Source organism: Esox lucius, chromosome 22 (genome assembly GCF_011004845.1).
Source record: "Esox lucius isolate fEsoLuc1 chromosome 22, fEsoLuc1.pri, whole genome shotgun sequence".
NCBI lineage: Eukaryota > Metazoa > Chordata > Actinopteri > Esociformes > Esocidae > Esox > Esox lucius.
In genome coordinates this window covers 18,413,515-18,438,031 of record NC_047590.1, presented here as the reverse complement: position 1 = coordinate 18,438,031, position 24,517 = coordinate 18,413,515, and the positions used below count along the sequence as shown (strand labels likewise).

At 41.5% G+C, this 24,517-nt stretch overlaps 4 protein-coding genes across 18 annotated transcripts in view; 2 read left to right on the top strand and 2 right to left on the bottom strand.

The window, feature by feature from the left end:
- Positions 1–537: 537 nt before the first annotated feature.
- cbr1 (carbonyl reductase 1) lies at positions 538–6,929 on the bottom strand. Its single transcript, XM_010886029.4, has 4 exons — positions 6,834–6,929; positions 1,837–2,118; positions 1,628–1,735; positions 538–1,330 (listed from the first exon to the last, which is right to left on the bottom strand). The coding sequence occupies exons 2-4, from the start codon at positions 2,114–2,116 to the stop codon at positions 894–896; spliced, it is 825 nt and encodes a 274-aa protein (XP_010884331.1). The 5' UTR covers positions 2,117–2,118; positions 6,834–6,929; the 3' UTR covers positions 538–893.
- Positions 5,257–14,124, top strand: setd4 (SET domain containing 4). Of its 4 annotated transcripts, none has more exons than XM_020042499.2 (12): positions 5,257–5,607; positions 6,931–7,007; positions 8,145–8,233; positions 8,443–8,538; positions 8,644–8,681; positions 8,765–8,853; positions 9,170–9,599; positions 9,814–9,982; positions 10,440–10,524; positions 10,619–10,699; positions 12,562–12,685; positions 13,406–14,030. In XM_020042499.2, exons 1-12 carry the CDS (start codon positions 5,389–5,391, stop codon positions 13,577–13,579), a joined length of 1,671 nt encoding a protein of 556 aa, XP_019898058.2. In that variant the 5' UTR covers positions 5,257–5,388; the 3' UTR covers positions 13,580–14,030. The 4 variants fall into 4 exon arrangements, with proteins under 4 accessions (XP_019898058.2, XP_019898059.2, XP_010884332.2 ...); XM_020042500.2 differs by having other exon boundaries at positions 5,548–5,809; XM_010886030.3 differs by lacking the exon at positions 5,257–5,607 and having other exon boundaries at positions 6,931–7,012; positions 8,149–8,233; positions 13,406–14,124.
- cryzl1 (crystallin, zeta (quinone reductase)-like 1) lies at positions 14,075–19,626 on the bottom strand. The gene is made up of 12 exons (XM_010886028.4): positions 19,297–19,626; positions 19,121–19,198; positions 17,806–17,878; positions 17,536–17,580; positions 17,061–17,129; positions 16,784–16,917; positions 16,499–16,610; positions 15,766–15,864; positions 15,416–15,525; positions 15,021–15,126; positions 14,589–14,634; positions 14,075–14,441 (listed from the first exon to the last, which is right to left on the bottom strand). The coding sequence occupies exons 1-12, from the start codon at positions 19,360–19,362 to the stop codon at positions 14,342–14,344; spliced, it is 1,038 nt and encodes a 345-aa protein (XP_010884330.2). The 5' UTR covers positions 19,363–19,626; the 3' UTR covers positions 14,075–14,341.
- Positions 19,627–19,844: 218 nt separating this feature from the next.
- The window catches only part of itsn1 (intersectin 1 (SH3 domain protein)), a 50,878-nt gene continuing 46,205 nt past the window's right edge, over positions 19,845–24,517 (top strand). For all 12 annotated transcript variants that reach the window (XM_034289880.1, XM_034289879.1, XM_034289881.1 and 9 more), the window contains exon 1: positions 19,845–20,007. The gene's annotated coding sequence lies outside the window, so the exon portion shown is untranslated. The remainder of the gene's footprint in view (positions 20,008–24,517) is intronic.

Here is a 24,517-nt window from a genome sequence, read left to right as displayed (position 1 = left end):
TTTAGCTCATAAGAGTAAAACCTGTAGTGGTTGTCGGCTGCGACAGACCATCTGTGACAAGGAACAAGTCCTAAGATGCTGATCTGCGTACTGTTCCATTACTATTATTACTCAGCCTGTTCATAGCCCATTGGCACCAATCTTGACATTCTCCTTCGAGCCTCTCTCAGCAACAAGCTGTTTTCACCCACAGGACTGCCAATGACTAGAGCGGTTTTGTCACACCATGTGTCTTGGTAAACCCTAGATACTGTTGAGTATGAAAAGCCTGTGAGGGCAGCCATTTGAGATAGCAAAATAGACGAGCCTAGGTCACATAGTCATTTGTTTTTCCCATTCTAGCACTAACTGTAGGCCTCACTGCCTGTCTGTCTGTCTGTCTGCTTCCTATGCAACCCAATGGTGCATCATGTTTGTCTGTAAGAGCATTCTATCAACAAACAGGGTGGTGTAGCTAATAAAGTGGCTAATGATTATATATTTCACACTACTTTAGTTGGTAGGATGAGTTTGTACACTGACCAGGAAATGGCAGGGATAATTCCACAAGCTGAATCTTTATTAGTCCACAATAAGACAAACAGGGGTGAAAATCAAAAAGTGATTAAATGACATGACATTACGACTAAATGTACAGGATTTTCTACAGGAATAAGCCAATCTGTAGTCATGATACATAACTATATGGATTGTAAAATGTATTTAAAAATACAATTACAGAGATTAGATTGTTTTTGTAATACCAAATTTGAAAATGTTCCTTTGGTACTGTCTGTCAACAGAGTAAATAGCATGCAGAATAATGTTTAGAGTGAATAGCATCCCCATTCTGAGAGAACCGAACTGTCAAACTCTGAATACCACTGCAGAACACACTACCCATGACCTACTCATCACCATGGTTGGACCATCTTGTCAGACACAAACTGCCCGTGAGGCTCCTCTGCCCCTGCTGGAAGCAGAGCCAGGTAGACAGGGGTGATGGCGCCCTCTTCTGGTGACTTGGTGGCTTTCGGTCCGGCCATGTCCGTCCGAACCCAGCCGGGGCAGCAAGCGTTCAGGAGGATTTGATCGGCTGGTCTCTCCTGCCTCAGCTTGCGGGCATGGATCCTTGAGAGCACGGTGACGCCCGTTTTGGATATCCCATAGGCTGTGTCGGGCCAGCCTCCTTTGGAGTGCACCCCATCCTGCGCCTCCTTGACAAACCTCTCCATCAGCCCCACCAGCTCCTCCTCTGTAATGTCACTGCTACGGAAGCGGGCCTGGAGTTCAGGGGAGCAGCGGTTCAGTGCTATGGAGCTCATTATGCTTGACACGTTCACCACCCTCCCTGAAGACAGACAGAGAGGAGACCAACAGTAAAACAAAAAGTCAGGTGGCGCATCAAAATCACAATGTGACAGAGAGAAGAACAAAGTAAGAGAGAAACGTGGTCGTGGGATTTCAAGGCCCGGGAAAAAGTCTGGTTCCTGTAATGTGCACGGCCACGCAAGACATTGCGACCAGTCGCAACACACCGCTGTCCTGAAATGCTAAAACACAATGATGGTGTGTGGTCGTGAGTGAGTCGACCACACACCATCAGCGGTAATACCATGTGTCCGTTGGCTTGTTTCGGCAGACTTACCCCCTGGTTTGATGATTGGGAGAAACTCATTGCACATGTCTCTTGTGGCAAAAAAGTTTGTTTTGAGGGTCACCTTAGCTTGGGTTCCAAAGGGTGTAGTATCAGCAACTGTAAAGGAAAAAAACTAACATTTGTCGGTCTGCTAAAAAGGGGCATCATATGGCCAATTACAAAAGCTTCTGGTACATTCAATAGACTCACGTCCATACCTTTAAAGGCCATCCCAGCATTGTTAATGAGCACATCAACTCCACCATATTTCTCTTTAAAGAAGTCTCGGGCCGCACGCACACTTTCTGGGTCAGTGATGTCAAGCTGACGGAAGAAGGGTTTCAGCCCTTCTGATTGCAGTTTCTCCACAGCCGCTGTGCCACGGCCAACATCTCGGGAACTGAGGTAAACATCACCGCCATACTGCTTGCAAAGCGACTGCACAATTGCTAATCCAATACCCTTATTGGAACCAGTCACGAGTGCAACTTTTGTCATAGCTGAAATGAAAAGTGTATAAGAGGTAAGATTATCAGGCAAAGACTCTGGAAGAAAATGACAGAACCTTTCTTGACTTAGCAACATGTTATTCTAGTACACTAGTTTGTGTCATGCATTTTATGCATGTTACTTATTAAACTGTATTGGGGACTCGCCACACACAGTCCTGTTGTGCCCTACTGGCCCCCAGTGAGGCACTGGTTGTCACCACCTCCCGCCATGGCGGAAAGGACCTGAAAAGAACACCCTAAGTGAGGTAGGACTTCTTCCTGCACGGCTGCCGAGCAGAATGGCATGCCTACAACCTGTCCCGCTTGGGATTCAAGTCGAGGGGGTTTATCCATACTTGCAACAGCCTCAGCGATAGCAGGCCTGATGATGTTAACCCAAGCGTGCGCAGCAGCCTAACGCATTAGACTGAAATTGCTGCAGAAGGAAAACAATGGTTTCCACACGCTGGGGTTTATACGCGCCCTCATGGTGTGGGAGTTCAGAGTCCCGCCCCCAAAAAATGGGATGTTTTGGATTGGCGCAAAGTTGCTCCGTTCGCTGTTCACAGAGAAGGCCGGTGCTGAAATATGAATTGTCGTGCTCTTTGGTGCACGCTCGTCGAGGAAGATCCCCAGGTGGTGGGGGAAGAGGAGGGCTGTACTCACACACATTAAGGGAGTGGCCAAAGGGCAGTAATGTGATCGAGTAAAATTGTGCTCATAAGTTTGTATGCCCTGGCAGAAATAAATATTGAAAATATGACTGATCATGCAAAAAAATTCTAATAAAATAATAATATTGATCGTATGAAGCCACTTATCATCACATAGTGGTTTGGCTCCTTTTTATATCATAATGATAACTGATCAAAAGTTTACATATCCTTGAATGTTTGGCCTTATTAAAGACACACAAGGTGACACATACAGGTGAAAATGGCAATTAAAGGTGAATTTCCCACACCTGTGGCTTTTTAAATTACAATTAGTGTCTGTGTATAAATAGTCAATGAGTTTGTTAGTTCTCATGTGGATGCACTGATCAGGCTAAATACTGTGCCATGGGGAGCAGAAAGGAACTGTCAAAAGACCTGCATAACAAGCTAATGGAACTTTATGATGATGGAAAAAGATATCCAAACAAATGTGTGATAATAAATGATCACTATCATATGATCACTACAGGCTGCTCTGGAAAAAGACAGTGTGGTTGTTTCAAGGAGCACAAATACAACAATACTACAAAAATGAGCTGCATGGTTGAGATGCCAGAAAGAAGCCTTTACTGCCCCAATGCCACAACAAAGACAAGACCAAAATAGAGCTTTATGGTCACAACCAGAAGCACTAGATTTGGAGAGGGGTCAACAAGGCCTATAGAGAACAGAATACCATCCCCACTGTGAAGCATGGTGGTGGCTCACTGATGTTCTGGGGGTGTGAGAGCTCTAAAGGCACAGGAAATCTTGTGAAAATGTATTGCAAGATGATGTTATCAGAAAATACTGGCAGACAATATGCATTAATATGCACGAAAGATGTGCATGGGACGCTCTTGGACTTCCCACCAAGATAATGACCCTAAGCACAAGGCCAAGTTGACCCTCCAGTGGTTACAACAGAAAAAGGTGAAGGTTCTGTAGTGGCCATTACAGTCTCCTGACCTTAATATTATCTAGCCACACTTAATTTTTTTCTTTGTTGTCATGTTTTGTTTTATGATTGTGCTATTATGTTATGACCTACAGTTGAATGTGAATCCCATAAGAAATAAAATAAATGTGTTTTGCCTGCTCATTCATGTTTTCTTAACAAATGGTACATATATTACCAATTCTCCAAGGGTATGCAAACTTTTGAGCACAACTGTATGCCTGGCCTTGGAAGGTGAACCTGATAAAACCTCTGATCTTTAGATACAGGAAAAATTCTGCGATGTGAAGCATTCCCCTGGAGTTATGGTCTGAAAAATGTTGTCCATCTACAACATGTGAAAGGGGAGTACCTTCAGAAACACAGATCTAGAACTGGACGGAAACCTCAGTCTTTCTTTTGAACAAGGAAAGATCAGGTGGATTGTAATGTCTAGGCAGTGGGTTCCCCAGGGGCAAAACCTGATTAATTTTTCCTTCATTCAAAGGTCTTTTCAGCCATGGGGCCAAATGCCTGCCCAGGAACAAGTGGGAGATTTCAGTGACTTCCAGCAATCATCAGACATGGGATCTTAGGCAAGCCAGATCTGGCAAAGAGGTCTCTGTTCATGAAACTAAATACCTGGAGAGATATATCGTTCAGGTAGCAGAGCTCGGGATCTGCATGCTCCGGCTGGAGCATCTTGGTCTGTGCCAGCATGAGTACTCAGGGCTCGAAAATAATGATGGCCCGATGGACCCGGGCCTGTAAAAAAAGTCAAGTCGGGACTAATCAAACTAGGAAGTCAATGTCCTGATCGGGCCACCACAAAAAAGTTTTAGATAGTTAAATATAATCGCATGATAAACTCCACATCCTCCAGTTGTTTCGTAATCTGGTACACGCACAAAACCACCTTTCCCGCGCTGTTGACCATTCAAGAGTTGAGCAGTGATGTGACACGTGGCTGTCTGGTGTTGTTTTTTTAATTAAACATTTAAAAACGTGTGCGTGTCACGCAATTGAAGAAGGCAGTGAAAGATAACTACGAGCTCAAATGAAAGCTAAATTATTTACCCGTTTCGACGTCAATGGAACTCAGGGGCACTGTGGTCTGTCCAAAGTTCCCGGCTACAGAGGTCAAAACGTGGGCACTGACAACTTTCACAAACAATCCCTGACCAGCCATGCCAAATGCTTTGACTTATTTTTTTAATTCATTTTTATAAATGAGAAAACCTATGAAAAGAAAAATGTGTTTATATATCCTGAATGCATTTTATAAATGATGAATCATTTTACGTAACAAAAGTATTCTAAGTTGTAACACTGACATATTAAAACTTTTGGAAGGAGGAACAGTACTAATGTTTTTCGAGCCAGTAAGTAACTATCCTTGCTAAAGCACACAGGCCTGCCCAGCGTCTCGGAAGCTTCAGGTGTGGTGTGGCATTCTAAACGGCGTAGGTGTTCTTAAGAACTGGTTGGCAACACAGGCTGAGGGTCATTGAGTTCTAAACTAGCTAAAGGTGCTCGTAAGGCCGCATGTAATGTGGCTCAGTGTTTACAGAGCCCTATAAAGACTCCTCTGACTCATTCTTAGCATTAACGCTGAATGGCTCGGCCACAATTGTTGCCACACTGGTTATGTTGTCATCCTCCTTGTTAAGGCGCTGGTTGAATTTCCCAGACAGGCTCTTGGTTTTGGACTTTTTTTACCAGTGGTGTGCCACAAGCTTGGTGGTTGCTACTCCTCTTGGTGGCCGTAGAAATCCTGGCAAACAACCCCGGAAGCAGGCAATTTATCGGGAAGAAAACCAAGTTGCTCAACAACCTCAGCCAAGCAAGCTGCCCTCACTATTAAAGGTAGGACGGTGCAACTAGTACAGCAGTCAGATAGGCGCCACACGCCAGTCACCGACTCGAAGGCAGATGGAGCACAGGTCATGAGTCTTCCACTACTAGTTGAGCTCCACAATGGGAGCAGCCAAGCATACGTAGCATAACGGTGATGCATCTCCACGCACCGTTTACGGAGCAAGGCTGGTGGCACAGAGAAGGCGATCAGGTAAACTGGGCTTTCATCGCAGCATGAGTTCCATTTGAGTTAACAGCAAGAGATCAATTTGAGTTGTATACAGTCGATGGGCGACTAGTGCCCAAAGGCCCAATACTAAAACAGAGATAGCTTGCCCTGCCGTGGGCGACCCAAAGAAGCAATCCAAAAAACAGGAGCAGTTGGCTTGCGAGATAGAGCAAGATAAGAGTGCGTGATATGATGTATGGTTTCATAGGAACTGTGGGGGCACATCCTCCAACACTGGTGTGACCTTGTTATTATTATTGCTCAACCTATGACATAACCATTACAGTTACTTGTAATAGACAGTAACATTCAAGAAACAGGAAAGAAAATAGTACATCCCAGCCAGTTCCCATGTTCCAAGTATTTTTACTTGCATCCTAATAATACTCATTATTTTAATCTACTACAGCTTGTATGTTTAAAGGTTGGTCTGACTGACATAGAGTGCAGGCTGCCCCGTCACCAGGGTATGCGTTATAGATAGTGAGTTTCCCAACTTAGGAAACGCATTCGTCGTTTATTTTGGTCAACGCAACGCACGTCTAAAAACGCCCTCGTTTTTTGGCAACCAAAAAGCTAACATTAAAACCCCAAATATCTACAAAATAAACAAATAAGCATTTTTTCTGTCATAAATTCAACCATGTCTACTTGCTGTCAAGTTGAACTATTAACCCTATTTCTGACATTCTGTGTGAATATCATAATGTTTACTGTACAGGTCCTGTTGAATACTTCTCCAATCGTTGTTGAGATCTGATATTGCTCCCCATACACGACGAGATGTTGGCAGTGCTTAATTTGACCCGGTCATATTCTACGAAAAACAATTCCATTAAAAGCGAAATGAGTTCATAAAGTTTCCTGTTGTTACTTCAGCCGCAACGGCCTAGTAAGATTGTTGTTCCGCATTTAAATGTGGTCACCAAAAGTACGTTAATTTAACTGACTACTCGGTGGATTGTATATTTATTCTGATTTGATGTACTTAGCAATAGCTACTTACTTTACAGTGCTGTGTATCCTCTAGTTATGTTGTTGAATTGTGAAGAGCAATACTGACACGGTTCAGCACATCAGTTGTTCACCTGTTATCGTCACAGCCAATCAACCGTGCGCAGAGAGGCTGCGCAGCCCCGGAAATACAAACTGTATCCGTTTTGCTGCTGAGTGAGGATCGGTGAGGTGAGCGTGCATATGAACACTCATATTTTAAACTTACTTACATTACAAAACGATTTCTTTATTACATTAACTTAGTGTGGAAAAAATATAACACTTACATCTTAATAGATATATAAATATGTATCGCTGAGTAAATGTACGAATAAATAGATTTATCTTTTAATTCAGAATAATTTTGAATACTTGTGAATGGTGCAGAGCAGGGTTTAGTTTTCCTCCCAGGTTTGTGATGAATAGGGAGAGTGGAATGGTGTGGCTATCTAAAGGGGGGTAGAAGCACCATGAGATTATGTTCAGCAGTGGGGGCGCATGTCATCATTTGAACCCCACAATTATACTCTTATCGCAAGACAGCCTCTAAACCTTCAGCCCTAGAGCGAGGGAGAGTGATTATCAATTCGCTATGGAGTTCAATATCTAACTGCAGACCTCACAACCCCTCTTTGATGTTTATTCAGCAATCATAGTACGTCTCCAGATGTTACAATCACAGCTCTCGCCAGTATTAGTTTCTGTCTCTCTCTGCTGATTCCCACCATCTAACAGCTGCTCTTGGGGTAGCTTGTGTTTTAAAGCAACGTCTCAGGATGGTCGTGTCTAGAACCTTATCCGTCTCCATGGAAATGGAGGAATAGATTTATGGTACACTCTAGGGATAGTGACAGTTGTCATAGACATAGTAACATTCCTTGTCCCCCTAACTACAACTAAGGATACTCCTCAGCTCCTTCAAGTCTTACTAATGAGTTTTGAGTGTAGTCATGTTGATTAAATTTGACAGTTTACTATTAAACTGCATTCAGTTTCAAATGAAATTGCCCAGAGGAATAGTGTATAGAATTAGGGCTTAGGGGATCAAAACTATTTTTGAACTGCAATAATCTGGATGTGTCTGAGCGAAATATCTACTTTCAGTTCTAGATGTCCACCAATCCTAATACAGATAAATGTACAGGTATTCCTAGTTAGTTAGATATATATTGGATTCAGATTAGCTTCCGGAAGCATCAATACCACATGATTAAAATTCTAACCATTACAGTTGTAGAGTCAGGTGTGCCATTATGATTAACATCAAGGAAGGGAGTATTTTTGCCACTTAATACCAATGTCTATGGACCTAATTTGCCAGGCAGACCAACATCATGAGGAAGAAAAATGGAAGAAGGGCAAGGAAGAAGAGGAGGAAACTGGAGTTCAGAGATACAGTTGTTCAGTCAGGTGCATATCATTAGTCTAAATCTCATTATTTTTCTAATGTAATGCTTCCGATGCACATGTACTGCTGCAGCATGGTTCAAATCCTTTCCACTGCTGTTTTAATGGAAACCTTTTCATCTATTTCCCATGCTCTATCAACAAAATAAGTGTATGAAAGAAATCTATTTAAAACCTCAGTTGCCAAATTGTGTTTTTTGTTACCTCTCCAGTGACACTATCCCATGAACCACAATTTGTGGCGCTAAGAAGATGGCTGCAACAGCGAGGCTTCAGCTCCAAACTCTTAGTACCAGCACACTTCTCCGGTAGAGATCCCATATAGATGCAAAACAACTATCATAGTTCACCGAAAAGGGTGGTCTTTCCTTTATACATTTTATGACCAATCACTGTCATTTATTTTTCTTTAGACACAGGACGTGGACTGATGACATTAGAGCCTATCAAGGTAATGAGAATATCAGGTATTCTTTCACAAAAATAAAATGTTGGTGGTCGTGTGTTTTAAATGTTGTTCTGATTTTTTTTCAGGCTGGTGCTTTGCTGATTTCCTTACCTGAGAAATGCCTTTTAACCACCTCTACTGTTCTAAGGAGTTACATTGGTGAATACATGAAAAGGTGATGGCTTTTCGGTAGCTATTTGTTACATGTACTCAGTTATGAAACACTGTGCAATGATGCAAAAGCTGTTAAGTCTAGTTTCACCGTTTGATGGAAGTTGAAGTTTGAAGCTCTTTGTTAAGCTGCTTAAAAATAATGAACTACTACTTTGATTTAAGAACAAAATGTAATTCAACATCTTTTATCTCACGTTTGAGGATTTACAGTCTAACATATGTGGTTGCTGAGCAAAGTTTGAGGTTAATCAGGTTTTAATAAATTAAAAATATAGATATAAAAATGTGTTGACATGTTTTATTGAAAACTCTTCCAGATGGAAACCACCTATTGCTCCTCTACTTGCTCTTTGTACCTTTCTCATCTCTGAGAGACATTTTGGGCAACTTGCTGAATGGAAGCCCTACATTGACGTCCTGCCCCAAAAATACACATGCCCGGCTTACTTCTCTGATGAGGTCATCGAAGTGTTGCCGGGGAACATGAGGGACAAAGCCCTGGAGCAGAGAGCCAAGGTTCAGGAGCTGCAAACCTCTTCGTTGGGATTCTTCAGCTCCCTCCAGCCCCTCTTTAGCCAACCTGTGGATGGCGTGTTCACGTATGATGCGCTTCGCTGGGCCTGGTGCAGTGTCAACACACGCACTGTGTATATGGAGCACCCGCCCAGCCCTTATTTGTCTATGGAGAGAAATGTGTATGCTTTAGCCCCATACCTGGACCTGCTCAACCACTGTCCAGCCGTACAGGTGACAGCAGTCCACCGACAATGTCAGTCAATATTAGCCTGGAATCCAAACTAAACCCTTCTAGGTTTTAGAAGTTAAACCGTAGTTGAATAAAATATTATTCCATTTGGATCCCAGGCTAATTAGTAAATCAAGGCTACCGTCAGATCAGAACTGGCTTCTCACAGTTCACATGGAAGGTCAGGATATGTGTCAAAATGTACTGTGTTCTCAGGTAGAGGCGGGCTTCAGCCAAGGAAGCTATGAGATAGGTAGCGTCCAGGGCTGCAATCGATTCCAGCAGGCTTTCATCTGTTACGGTCCCCATGACAACCAACGTCTCCTGCTGGAGTATGGTTTTGTTGCTACCGGAAACCCTCACAGTGTTGTTTATGTAGACCAAGGTAAGAAAGACTTAATGGGGTAAGTTTGTTTTCTGGTTAGGAAAGATTACATGTTCATGGCTCCAGTCTGAACTGAAGATCTGCATGCCCTTGGCATACATTTGCACTTCTGGTTAGATGCTAACTGTATTTCGGTATACTGAACTTATACATATTTAATGACAATAAAGTTGAATCTAATCTAATGTATGCAAAAGTTACAGCTGGCACTATAAGATTATTTGATAAATTAAATAACCGTCCATAAACTGTCTCTTTAAGCTGATTTTGTTGCAGTATCCAAGCAAGATAATTCTCTCAGGGCCAGTTTCACAGACAGACTAAGCATAGTGTAGGACTAAAAACAAATGAGCTTAAATGGAGGTCTACTTTTGATTTATTTTTTTTGTCCTAGACTAGGTGTAAGCTGCATCCGGAAACTGGCTTTTATAATTTGGGTTGTTGATGTATTTTCCAGGTGTCCTCTGGCAATGCATCAGTACAACAGACAGAAACCAGCTGGCGCAGAAACTACTTTTCCTAAAGAACAATGACTTTTTAGAGTAAGTGTTTGCAGCATCAAATTTTCCTCGTCTCAGACAGACGCCCGTGTTCAGAGTTGCATCAGTTCAGTTGCTCTGTCTCTCTGTAAAACAGAAATCTGACCCTAAGTTTGGACGGGCCCTCCTGGAGACTGATGACTGCACTCAGGTTGCTCTCACTCAAGCTAGAACAATAGTAAGAACAACCCTTTTAGCTTTATAACTAAGAATGTTTTTTGTGATAAAAATAATTAACACCCGTCACTGTTTGGCTAAACAGCTGAGATGAGGCTAGAAATGTTTTTCAACAACTCATGTATGAATGCAAGAACTTATCATTCATCAACAACATAGACTACTGTTGAAAAGTTTGGGGTCACTTAGATATTTCCTTTTTTTTGATAGAAAAGTAGAAATACAGTGTAGACATTGTTAATGTTGTACATGACTATTGTAGCTGGAAATAGCTGATATTTAATGGAATATTTACATAATCTTACAGAGGCCCATTATCAGCAACCTTCAGTCCTGTGTTCCAATGGCACTGAGTGTTTGTTAATCTAAATGTATAATTTTAAAAGGCTAATTGATAATTAGAAATCCATTTTATGTTAGCACAGCTGAAAACTTGGGTTGATTAAAGAAGCAATAAAACTGGCCTTTGGACTAGTTGAGTATCAGGAGTTGTGGGCAATTGTGGGTTTGATGACAGGCTCAAAATAACCAGAAACAGGGAACTTCTGAAACCCGTCAGTCTATCCTTGTTCTGGGAAATTAAGGCTATTCTGTGTGAGAAATTGCCAAGAAACTGAAGATCTCGTACAATGCTGTGTACTACTCTCTTCACCGAACAGCGCAAACTGGTTCTAACCAGAATACAAAGAGTTGGAGGCCCCGGTGCACAAATGAGAAAGAGGACAAATTAATTATTGTCTAGTTTGAGAAACACACGCCTCACAGATCTTCAACTGGCAGCTTCATTAAATAGTACCCGCAAAACAACAGTCTCAGCGTCGACTTCGGAATGCTGGCCTTCTAGGCAGGGTTGCAAAGAAAAAGCAATTTTAGAACAACCAATAAAAAAAATACTAAAATGGGCAAAAGAACAGACACTGGATGGAGGACGTTTGGAAAAAAGTGATAGACAAATACAAATTTGAGGTGTTTGGATCACAAAGAACGTTCCTGAGAACGTTGTGCTTGATGCCATCTGTCAATCATGGTAAATGCAATGTGATGGTCTGGGGGTGCTTTGGTAGTGGTAAAGTGGGAGATTTGTGAAGGGGAAAAGGGATCTTGAAGAAGGAAGGCTATCACTTCATTTTGCAATGCCAAGCCATACCCTGTGGATGGCGCTTGATTAGAGCCAGTTTCGTCCTACAACAGGACAATCACCCAAAGCACAGCTCCAAACTATGGAGAATGCTATTTAGGGAAGATGCAGTCAGCTGGTTTTCTGTCTATAATGGAGTGACCAGCACAGTCACCGGCTCTCAACCCTATTTAGCTGTAGTGGGAGCAGCTTGACCGTAGAGAAGTACTCATCAAGCTATTTCAACTTGTGGGAGGTATTTCAGGAAGCATGGGGTGACAGTCTCTTCAGATTACCTCAACAATTCAACAAAATGACAAAGGTCTGCAAAGCTGTAATTGCTGCAAATGGAGGATTCCTTGACAAAAACTAAGTTTGAAGGACAATTATTTCAATTAAAAAACATTATTTCTTACCTTGTCAATTACTATATTTCCTATTAATTTTGCCGTATTTCCTATTCAAACTAATTTCATGTTTTCATGAAAAACATAGACATTTCTATGTGACCCCAAACTTTTGAACGGTAGTGTACATTGAAATTTAGTTTCAACCAATCACAATCACATTTCTAAAAACAATTCCATAAAACCAGTGTATCTTTTAGATATGCAGCATATGGCTGTTGAACTATGCTCTGGAGACAAATTGTTTCAAGCATCACAGGTATATTATTAATTTAGTTGCCCAAATAGGGATGTACCAGTCCATGTGTCTTCAGACTAGAATCTGTGAATGTCTTTCAGCCATCTGTGGAAGAGTGTCCTCCAGGGGGCGGTGGTGAGCCAGGACAGAGAAGAGTGGTGTGTTGAAGCAGCCTTACGGATTTGTCACAACCTCATAGACGACAATGCCAGAGCTCTGGATAAGGTACCGTAGAAAAGAAAATACTTGAATATTTAAGCAAAATCCAACAAAGAAAAAGGCCTAAACCATAAAAGCTTACAGAGAATGTGTCGTGAATAAGTACTCAGTGATTTAAAGCAAGGAGATTAGGTCCGTCTGGAAAAATTGTGTGTGACCAAGGACTTGAGGTCCAAAGAAATGTCAAAATATATGCCACCCTCTTGAACAAAAATGTTGATCAATTTTAATCTGCAGTACAGTGCAGATTACCTGATGCCTCAAGGTGATTTTAAGCATGAACAAGAATACAAGACCAGAGAAGGACAAAGAACACCCATGAAGACAGAAAGAGAACAGATTAAGGTCAAAGACATGCAGAGTATTTAGAAACAGAGAATACAGAAATTAACTTAGGAGTGAAGGACAAAGACAGTAATGAAGACAGACACACCAAGAACAGAGTGGAAATGCAGAAGACAGGAAAGTATAAACGTACCATAGTTGGGTGTTGTACATAATGCCTATAGTTATATCTGGAACTTCCCATTTTATTTGGGTCCAGCTATTTTAAGCTATTTTACATAAGATTACATTTTAACATATACTAAGACCTACAGTGATATACTTAGACCTACAGATCTAGAGTGATAAGCAAGCTTATTCAGGTTTGTGCTGGGTGAAATATGTCAGTGTTTGAATTAACTTGTTTGAAAAATCAGTAATTCTTTTTTAAAAATTTTTTAGATATCCCAACTGACAGAGAATGCGGACGCGTCTTTGACAGAGCAGCTAGCTGTGGTAGAACATCTACAAGGAGAGGAGCAAGGGATTCTGGGTTTTAACCTGGAAGTGCTGCAGAGACTTAAAAACAAATTTTGCCATGTACACGGTACAGAATACCAAACCTTTCCTGTATGAAGTGCCATAACTGTTTATCCCAAGATGCTACGCTCCTATGAGACGTCAATGTCTGTTTTCTCTATCAGTGGAATGGAAGTGGCCTACCGAGGGGGTACCGTCACTGATTGGTGAATGACCTCAACACAGACATTTGTTAACTCTGTCCTATCCCAGTCAGGGTCAGCAAAGGGCTGTCTCTCAACACCACTGATACCCTCTGGAAGTGTACAAGCGGACAATGCCATCTGTTTCCAATCCGCTGACCCATCCAGGAACAGGACATTACCGTTTCCCCACCGCAAATGTAGTAATTTAGTACTGAATTTAAAGTTGCAATTTATGTAGAAATCAATTTAGGTCATGTTCAGTAAGGAATCGAACAGAAGGAGCAACACTGCTGTTTGGTGGTTGTCTACTGCAAGACGGTTTGCTACAGTTTGCCATACTGAACACGTCCTTGTTGTTTCACATTTTGTTTGACTGGATCGGTTTTTTAAAAGCAATACAAAATGCTGCATGTTTGAGGATTAAATCGCTCAACTTTTTATTTAAAAAAGACATGCGTTTCATGTGCTGAATCGAATTACACTCAAGTGCAACGAACAGTAGTAGATCTGTTTAATTTGACAAAAATGGACATGTCACACTTATTTACATTACACAGGAATCACTGGCCACAAATACATAGGAATCAAACTTAAAAGAAAAATAATTTGAGGCAGTATTTTTGAGCCTGCCCTTCTTCGAATACGTTTGGAATGGTGTGTTGGTCTGTCCGCTTCAGAGTTGAATCACCAACCTCTTCCTGACTTGTTTCTTTTGCACCATCTCCATGGAGACGGTGGCTTCATACAATGGCACAGGGTCCTGTAGCTGGGGTCTGAATAAAGGGAGAGGGTATAGTCAACACTATCAACCAGAAAACACAAACTAAGCTACGCTCAAAGAACACATTTACAGTTAAACCGTGCTCATACATAAGCACTATACTTGCACTGTGGACACACACACACAGTTTCTGCTGTACCTAAAGGTTCCAGTGGAAAGCTTATCCATTATATCCTTCAGGATGTCTGAAAAGAATCATGTAAGGTCCCATAATAGTGATTCTCTGCTCAATCCCTCATGGGAGATGTTATTGTTACATCTCAGGAATTAATAGTTTGGAGATTATTTTTTCCAGTTTGCTCTGACATACTTAAAGTGTTACACTATTGACAGTAAATGTAGCCACATTCTTAGTTTACCACCTTTTAAAATGTTCATATTCTTCATTACAAAGGTAGGCAAACTCAATTGTTTGACAGCACAACAGCGGCTAAACAGTACTGTTAATATCCACATTGAAAATATATTTCTCTCCACTGTCTATCCTATGCCCCAGAATATATTTTGAAAAAACATTTCAACTGAAACGATATTCATGCCACAACCTGTGAACCGCTTGGGTAAAGGATACGGAGGTACCTTCCCTGGTGGGCGCTGGATGCCCCCCATATCTCGTCGTTGAGGAAGGACAGAGAGGCTGCCTTCAGGAAGAGGCTATGGCTATCAGGAGGATCCAGCTGAAGAAGAGATGGAAGGCCAGATGCCCAAACAAAAGATGTGTACAAACTCTGGGAAATCCGACTGAAGGTCAATGATAAGACGTGGATAAATATCATTACAGGAAACATGATCTGGCCCAGAATTGCTTCACTCCTCCCAAAATAACCTTGCCAGCGTTCCAGGTCTATATTTTTTCATATTTGACCCATTATATTCCAACTGGCAACTTCATCACACACCTATAATTGAATAAACATTAATCATCGAACCGGATGGGGATGGAAGGAATACTTGAGCGCGGTTTACCTGTAGGTTATTTTCAGTTGTAACCCAGTGACCTCCAACCCCTAGCAGGGTGATGATGTCATGTTTGTAGGGCAGAAGACACTGGTCCTCTTGCTCCTCATGCAGTCTCACTGGAGAAATAAAGACAATCAACCCAGGCTCTTTTCTGAATGACACAACTTAAGACTGTGCAAAAGGTTCAAAATAGGGGCACAACAGTGAATCAGATTCTTATTATTCCGGTCACCAACCTTTACTGTTTTGTGTTTAAACAATCATCAGAAGATGAATTTCACAGTATTTGTGTGAGATAACGCTGTCTGGTATTATGGCTAACAACATCCACCTCCGGTCCTTTATTGGGTTCTTACCTCCAGAGTCGATGACAATGTCGACTCCTAGACCTCCCGTCTCTTCTAGACATGAATCCACCAGGTCAACCTTGGCATCCCAAATGCCTACAACTCTGGCTAGACACAGGATAAGGGAAAACCTTAATAAAGGCTGCACACCAAACAATGTTTCAACAATAAATAAATATTTTCAGAAGTCACTTTCTTTGTCTTCCAAGCAAGGTGAAAACCTCACATGCTCCAGACAACTGACCATCAGGTTTGGCAAAACACCCATAGTATTTGGTGCGGCACCAGTATAGGGAAATAATGTTTTTATCGGTCTCATTTTCTTCCCGATAATAAAAAAAGAAAGTAGAAGGATATAAAACGGGGTATCAGTAAATGACCAAGTATGAGTATGTAAATGCTGGATCTCTGACAAAATGTTTCAGACAATTCATCATGACCTTAAATGAGGCAAATCTTTTTGATGAACCTATGTACCAAATTTCATAACTTTTTAAAAATAATTTAAAGGATTTTACGTAAATCTGGACAGGAAAGTGGTGAAAGAAGAGTTTTTGCTGAAAAAGCAGTGAGACGGCTTCAAACCAGTGCTTCTGCATACTTGTGAAGCAGCTGCTGACATTTGCACCCGTTTCAAAATGGTTGCATTTGGTTTCCTAATAATGGCCGATGCGAAGATCCATCAGCCTGCAAATGCTACATTCATATACACACATACTTGTACCCCCATATCCGTTCTTACCGACACTAGGCCGCAGCTGCTCCAGGAACTTCTGGTCCTCAGGGGACAAGGCAGACGCCAGTACTTTAACCCCATGGTGGTGGGCCAGCTGGATGGCCAGCACACCAAAGGGCTGAAAAGCATTTTAAAAAAGCCACAAGAGGGGTTTTTGGCATCATTTTCTTTAAGAGAATGCATCTGTTACCATCAACATGCTTTTACAGTCATCTCTTTGTGATGTCCAAAAACTGCTGTAATCCCCAAATTAAATGCTCAGATAAGGGCCTGTTTTAGGGAGATACCTACACTGGCTCCATCTAACACTAGCAGTGTGTGCCCGGCTGCCATGCGGGCCAGGGTATGGAGAGCTGTGTATGCCCGCAGTCCATCCCGAATCGTCCCAGCTGCCTCCACCCAGCTCAACTTCTCTGGCTTTTGCACTGGTCAGCAAACACAAAAAGCAGCAATTTATTGCTGAATGGAAACCGTGACATAATTTGTTCCAACATATCACGAAGTGATGATCATGATGTTACAGATGCACTCCCGTGTCATTTTTGGATTTGGGATGTGGGCAACATACCAAGATTATGTTCATCGATGATGATGGTATCACATAAACCAGACATTTCTGTATCCATGGGCAGAATTCCTGTCATTGAGAATAGATGGAATTAAAGCATAGAAAAATCTGTCTTGGTAATATCAATCAATCAAATGTTATATAAATATAAAGCCCTTTTCACATCAGCAGTTGTCAAAAACTGCTTTTACAGATAGCCAGCCTAAAATCATCCTTGGTAGGGTCGGAACCTAGGAAGATACTGTTGTGTGAAGTTTATAAGAGTACATGACAATTTTGGGCCACATCAATGTCTGCATGATCAGATGACCTGCGGGTCAGTAAATACAGCTGGGCCGTATCCATAGATAACAAAGGGAAAAGGTCAAAGGATTTAGGGAACATGGCAGCAGGAAACGTTAAAACCATCACAATAGGGGCATTTTTGTAGCTTTATACCTATGCAGCAGACTCACATCCCACCAGTTACATTTACCTACAACTTCATCATCAGGTTGGAAAAATGTCACCTTAGGCCCAACTGAAAAAAGAAGATAAACATTGGAAATTGAGAGATTTCCATTTCTTCAAAAATATAACAGTTAATTCATGTAAAGACTACGAGGTACACTGGATATAAAAAGTCTACACACTCCAGTTAAAATGCCAGGTTCTTGTGATGTAAAAGAATGAGTCAAAGATAAATCATGTCACTGTAAACAGTCAATTAAAGTCCTACGTTCCGTGAAGAAGATAGTGATCTTACCTTGGAGAACAATCCCAGCAACCTCCCTCCCTACTGGCACCAGGTCCCGTTGAAACTTTAGGTCCTCATCAAGCTAACCAGAGGAGATTGGGCAAGAGAATGTAAGAAGTTTCTAACTACATAATGTATACCTGTGGGAGTAAAGTAGGCCTTATATCAACCCAGACTAAGAGCAACACATACTTTGGTCTGAGAATAGACAAGTAATTTTCAGCAGCATATCGAGAACAGCAAAAGTATTGCCCATCACGCAACTACACAGTGGCCACCTACTGTACCAACTATCAGGTAGGATCTTTTTTTGCTTCGAGCAAACATTTGATATTCCACAAGGTGCTGGAAACTATCTATGGATTTTAGTCCATTCTGACTCAACAGAATCACTCAGTCCCTGCAAAGTTTTCAGCCAAACCTTTATGCTGCAAACCTCCTGTTCCACTTCATCCAAAAAGTGCTTCTGAATTGAAATCTTGGGACTGAGCAGGCCAATGAAATAAACCGAAGTCCCTGTCATGTTTGTGGAGCCATCTTGAGATTATGCATGCTTTTATGACATGGCGCTGTGTCCTGCTGAAAGTAACCATTTGAAAATGGATTGACTGAGTACAAATGGATGCACATGGGCAGCACCAATGCTTAGTTACACTGTGGCATTCCAATGATGCTCAGTTGGTACTAAGTGGCCTAATATGTGCCAAGAAAACATTCCCTACACCATTACACCTCCAGCAGCCTGCACTGTTGACAAGGCAGGACGGATCCATGGATAAAACTGGTTTACCCCAATTTCTGATCGCATGTAGCAGGAATCAGAAATGAAAATTTTCAGACCAGGAGATGTTTTCCCAATTTTCAGTCGTCCAATTTTGTTGATGATGTGCCCTATTGAGCCTCATCTTCCTCTTCTTAACTGACAGGATCAGAACCCAGCATGGTCTTTTGTTGCTGTAGCCCATACGCTTCAATGTTTAACACATTGTGCAGTCACAGATGCCCTTGAGCATTCTCTGTGAACTCTAAAGAAAGTAGTGTGTGAAAATGCCAGGAGGTCAGCTGGTTCTGAGAAGGTGAAACCATGTCTGGCACCAACAATAATACCACAGCCAAAGACGCTTAAATTGTCCATCTCCTCCACACTAATGTTGGATCAGACAATAACCAGGTTTAAACCTATTGACCATGTCTGCATGTTTTATATAGAGTTGGAGCCACGTGATTTGCTGTTTGGGTATTTGCATAAACGAGTCGGTGCGCTTAATACAGTGGCCACTGAGTGTATACTTTAAAGATTGAGCATAACACACATCAGACTTACTTGTATATCCAGTGGACTAAGGGCACATGCCTTTACTTGCACTTTGACTTGGTGGTTACCCTGGGCACTGGAAACATTCTGTTGAATGTTGACAAGGCAATCAGTGAATCAGACATCCCGAGCCATCCTTGCATACACAGTTGTTATGCTAGATTAATACTATGCCGGGCACTCACCGTTTCCTGGATGACAAATTTAGCCTCTGCAGCATTTTCACCCAATTTGTAGTACAGCCCTTTCATGGTGGTAGTAAAGGCAAGAGCTCAACCTTTGAAAGTCACGGGCAATAAGAACACTGCTGATTTTTAACCTGTGCATATAGTTAAGTAGAAATGAATCTGTAATATAAATTTGCTAAATCGTGTCAATGAGTGTGCTGATCAACAAAAATATATATATATTTAAATTGGACATGAAATGACCTATAAAATCGAATAAAATAAAATAGCTAGTTAGCAAACATTTGTATGTTTTCCTTCCTTAGTTCGCTTAAAATGTTGATACCGCGAGATGTCTTCAAGTTGCCCATTGGTCTTTTCTTCTTTCATTTTTACATCACTATTTGTCAACCAACGGTTATAATATTACATTTAGCCAATAGGCGACTTTTCCAGTTTGTGATTTGTCAAAATAAGTGTCGATATTTCTTTCGTTTGCTGATTGGCTCGACATTCCCTATACTCAGAAAACTCGACTTCTCGCGTTAGTACCCCATTTTCCAACTTGCGTAGCCTTACGGCGGGCCCTTAGTGGAAGGGAAATTGGAATTACAGGGAAAAAACCTCGCCAATTCCACCGTTGCAGGGGCATATATTCAATTGTATGTTATAAGTAACACACAACACATTGGCTTATCAATTATTTAAGAATGGAGAACGAACGATGAGGTAAGAAAAATATGTTACTCAATCAGGGTACCTTTGGAAAAATGTCTGGCTCGTGCTAGCCCGCTAGCTAGTAGGTGGTAGGGGGGCTGACACAAGACGGTCAGTAGGAAATCACTGCTGCTGCACTGCACTGAACAGCCCAATTCGTCTTAGCTAGCTAGCTAACCATTCAGATGCCTTTCTTTGTATTGTATTTTAGAGGATACATTGACACAGGTTACCGACCTAGGTAATCAGATTACCAACTTCAAGCTACTGTAATTTCTGTTGAATGTGATGTTTTTTTGCAAGTTAACTAGCTAGCAATAATGTATATTTTACAGTAATTGATAACTGACCAAAAATGTAACCCAAACGGTTAGCAGACTATAATTTTAGCGAACGAAGCTACTTTGACAGATCGGTAGGTAACTAACTGGCCATGCTCGGGTTTGTGCCACAGTTATACGGTACCGGCTCTAAGAACAGTTTCTTGCTTCGTTTTAATGTGAGTGACCTGGTCAGTGTTCTGTTTGCGTTAGTAATCTCTGGACTTGGCTACCTATTGCCAGAAGCTGTGTTTTTCTTTTGCCTTTTCCCTGCTGTTGTCATTAGGGTTCTTGTCTGGTTTAGAATTAGTATTATTGGTGGTTATTTTCTGTTGATAGTTAGCTAATGTTACACGTACATTATTAAATATCATTCAGAAACCTGTCTATTGTACTGCACTTTACTGTCAGACACCTCACCTTGGCTGCCTTACTGCTACGTAGATAGCTTCTAACCGATTAAATGTAACTTCATCGTTATTCCTTGTCTTTTACTGGCTTCTTCACTGGTGAGGGCACATACATACCGGTACGGTACAGTAGACGTACACCAACAGGGGGCATGGTTTTTGACAGCATTTGGCCTTGCCTCACACACCCTGTGGCCCGACCTAGCCCCACATTCTGAGATGTCTGACTACAAGCCATGCTAGTTTGGCTGTCAATAAATAATATCTTAACTATTCATGTCTTTTGCCCCCCAAAGTGCATTGGACATTGGCTTTGGCAGTGATAACCTACCTCAAATTATCTATTTTTGAGAGGTGAAGTGAAATGCTTAGATTGTTTGTCATAAGATTTGGTCATGGAATTAAGATGATGTAAAGTTACAACAATTTCACCCTCTGGAGGTGATTTTAGTTTGCTTGAATGTTAAAGAATTATTTGTGTTGTACAATTATCCACAAAACATTCTTGACCAGACTTTGATTAGCATTTGCTACCGTTTGGTAGGTGGTGAAATGTGTGGCTTAAAACAATGAATACCGTCTTTATTTCCTGACATTTAAAGGCCAAAGGCGCAGATGTTCTGGTGAATATATGTCGAGCTTGGCCATAGTTGGTCAGTAAGAAAGGTGTAAGAAAACTCCTGACGCGATAGGCATTGGCTTAATCGGTTTAATCTAGGAACCAATCAGCCACACAACACTTTGTGTCTTGTACACCTAAGCACCAGTAGCCTATATAGTTTAGTTGTGGGGGAGTTAACTCAGCACAGAACTGACTCGGGGGCGGGGCAGAACAGGCAATTGTTGCTTTATTAGAAGGTTAGTTGTGATAATAATGTTACAGCAGTAAGTAGCTAGCTCCCTTATTGAAATAACACAGCACTTAGTGTTGTGGCTTGTAAATTTCACTGTGTTGTGAAATGTGTCAGAGGCAAATTAAGAGAATGATCTGGGAGGAGGTAGGTGCTAACATTTGTTCTGCATATTTGTGAAAGAACAGCCCAACTCTATCGTCTGTGACTTTCCGTATTACAATTTTCTTTTTTGTTGAATGTATGTGAAGATGTCAGACTTAATATAGGCTATTCCATATAGAAGTATGTGGTAGGTTAGCCTGTCTGAGCTTAACACTGTTTTGTGAAAACCGCACCTTATGTTGACTCTCTTCTGAGTCCAGTAAGTGTTGTTGCTGGCAACAAAGGGCTTGTTTACATCTCCCAAAACACATCGAACCAGACTTGAGATGCTGGATTATTTTGTTGTGTAAACTTGCAGATATCAGTAGTTTGAGACATCACCTTCCGAGGTAGTTTACACCACATTTTCAGTAGAGCCTCCAGAGTTTAGCAATTTGAGAAAGTTCAGACAGAATTATAATTTGTCTTTCTAGTTTCTGTGCAATGTGCATGTGTATTGCTTGAATTTCCTGTGATTGACCGGCACAGTCCCTCATGGTATGTCTCAGAAATACCAGTGTAAATTCAAATGCTATGGAAATGATTATGCAAACTAAGATCTCTCAATGTAAATAAGCCCCTATTTAGCCTGTAGTTAGCTAGCCTCTCCAAATAGGTTTATTCCAAATCCATGGAAGATGCATAAAAAAATTGGTAAATTCAAATGATTTTTCCATTTATCCCAAGAACACCAGCCAGCTTCCTATTTTTCGGGTCCTCCTCTTGAAATTAACAGTAGTGCACATTCTGGGTAGTTCAGAAGATATACAAAAATCTATTACTACATTTTTCCAAACCCAGAATGCTAACTGTAGGGAGCCGAGTTGTTATTTTGGTGAGATGTACCTACCCTTTATCAGGCTGGGTAGAATTCTGCTATACTTTATTCCCTTCCAGGGATGGGGTGAATGAGGTCCTATCACACCTCTGGAATGGGGGTTTGGGTGTTGGTGTTGCTATGAACCAAATTATACCATTTTATCAAGATGCTTAGCCTGGTGTTTACTGCAACGACTTACTGTAGTGATCTTATACAAAAGCCTTATATTTTGGCTGAAGTATGTGCGTTCAGTCACAGTTCAATTCATGTGTTATCATCAGCATTCACTTTAAAGACATTAAGGGTTGCCAGGCAACCTTGGTTCGATGTACAGTGTTTTACTTGGCTAGGGAGCGCTGGCTACGACAATGGAAAAACAAGAGTATTGTTTGCCTGGCTTAACATTACTAGCTGTTAGTAAACCCTACAAGAACTGTAGCCTGGCAAGATGTATGATTTGTGAAAGCGCTGCCCAATCTCAGTTAGCTAGTAGCTGACATAAACCGATACTACAGATGAGTTTTTGATGTGTATTTCCAAGGTAGGTGTAGCCAGTTAAAAAATGTTTTTTGTGAATATATCTGTTCCATCTTAGGACCCCGCACAGTGGCCACAATGAAATGTGCACACGCTATCATTTCCTGTCACATTTAATGTGATCGGTACTTGTCAGGAGGGAAAAGTATGTAGCACATTAGATACTTTTTTGTTTTTATTTTGGTGGTTTTAGTTAAACTGCAACTGCTAGTGAAGACATGCCATGTTTCGAAACATTTTACTAGATCCTCATTGGGTTAATCCCTTTGCAATATGTATTTAGATTCTCTCAGTTCTGAATGCGATACAGTGCTGTTATTTTCTTTGTGATTTGATTTTCCAAACAATGTTCTTTGTAATCTTTGCTGTTTTGATCAGACATGGATAAATAGAAATGCCACAAATTGGCAAATGAAGAAATGCTCAGGTTTTGCTGCAGTGAACAACAGCCAAAATGAATATAATACAAAAATAACATATACATCTAAAGGGAAGTTCCTTGCCATTGTTATATAGGGCAAGAAATGGATATTGAGCCGGCCGGTAGGAAATTATGACAGTCGATTCACACAGTATCGACTTAGCCCCCTGTAAGCTTTGTTTAACGCTGAGATGTACAATATGATTTGTGAATTGGCTGAACATGTTGAGCTCATCTGACGGAACCAGACTGATCACGTTGTCTCTGGAGCAGACGTGTAACCAACTAGTACAGAGAAAACAGCTCACCAAACCTAATCTATTATCCATTTTGACATTAACCTTTGACTGAGGCGACCCACATCAGAGGCTTATGGACTGGCTGATAGACAGCGGGCATATGGGTATGTGTACGTCCGTCTGTACATGCATCTGTGGAGGGAGCTGTGTAGCTGCAGATGCTGCAGCGTCCCCCCCCCCGGGTCGGTTCAGCTACCATGAAGAGACAGCAACCTTGCCTTGACGTTGACTGAAGCTGGACATTCCAGGTTCTCAACTGGGAAGTGTCACATTAAATGTGCTAACCGTTCACATAACAAAGACATTTTTCAGTGCTTTTTGTCCCTCTGCCAAAGCACAGTTTGGTACAGGTTACAGCTGCTGGTGTCTCAGAGCCAGCAACACTGTTGTCCTGGTGTGTACCAGAGATGCTGTGGATAACAGTGCCTCCATGTCTTTCTTGTGCTTGGATCAGCTACCTGACCTGAGCTTTTGGTCACCTGACTGGTTGCTCAGCGTTCTACCGATTTGATCGTTTCGATACTCATCCAATGCAGTTTTTAAGCTAGAGTCCTTAGTTGCTACAGAGTTCCTGGCTCTTATCTCTTTCTGGGCGTGAAAGGTGTTTAGAGAGATGTCATTGGCATCCTGGCTGGTTAGTCCTGGCATCCTTTGTGTTCTGTGAGTGGAAGGCTGTGTGGAAACAGGTTGTATCGGCACTTTGTCCTTCGAAACACTATG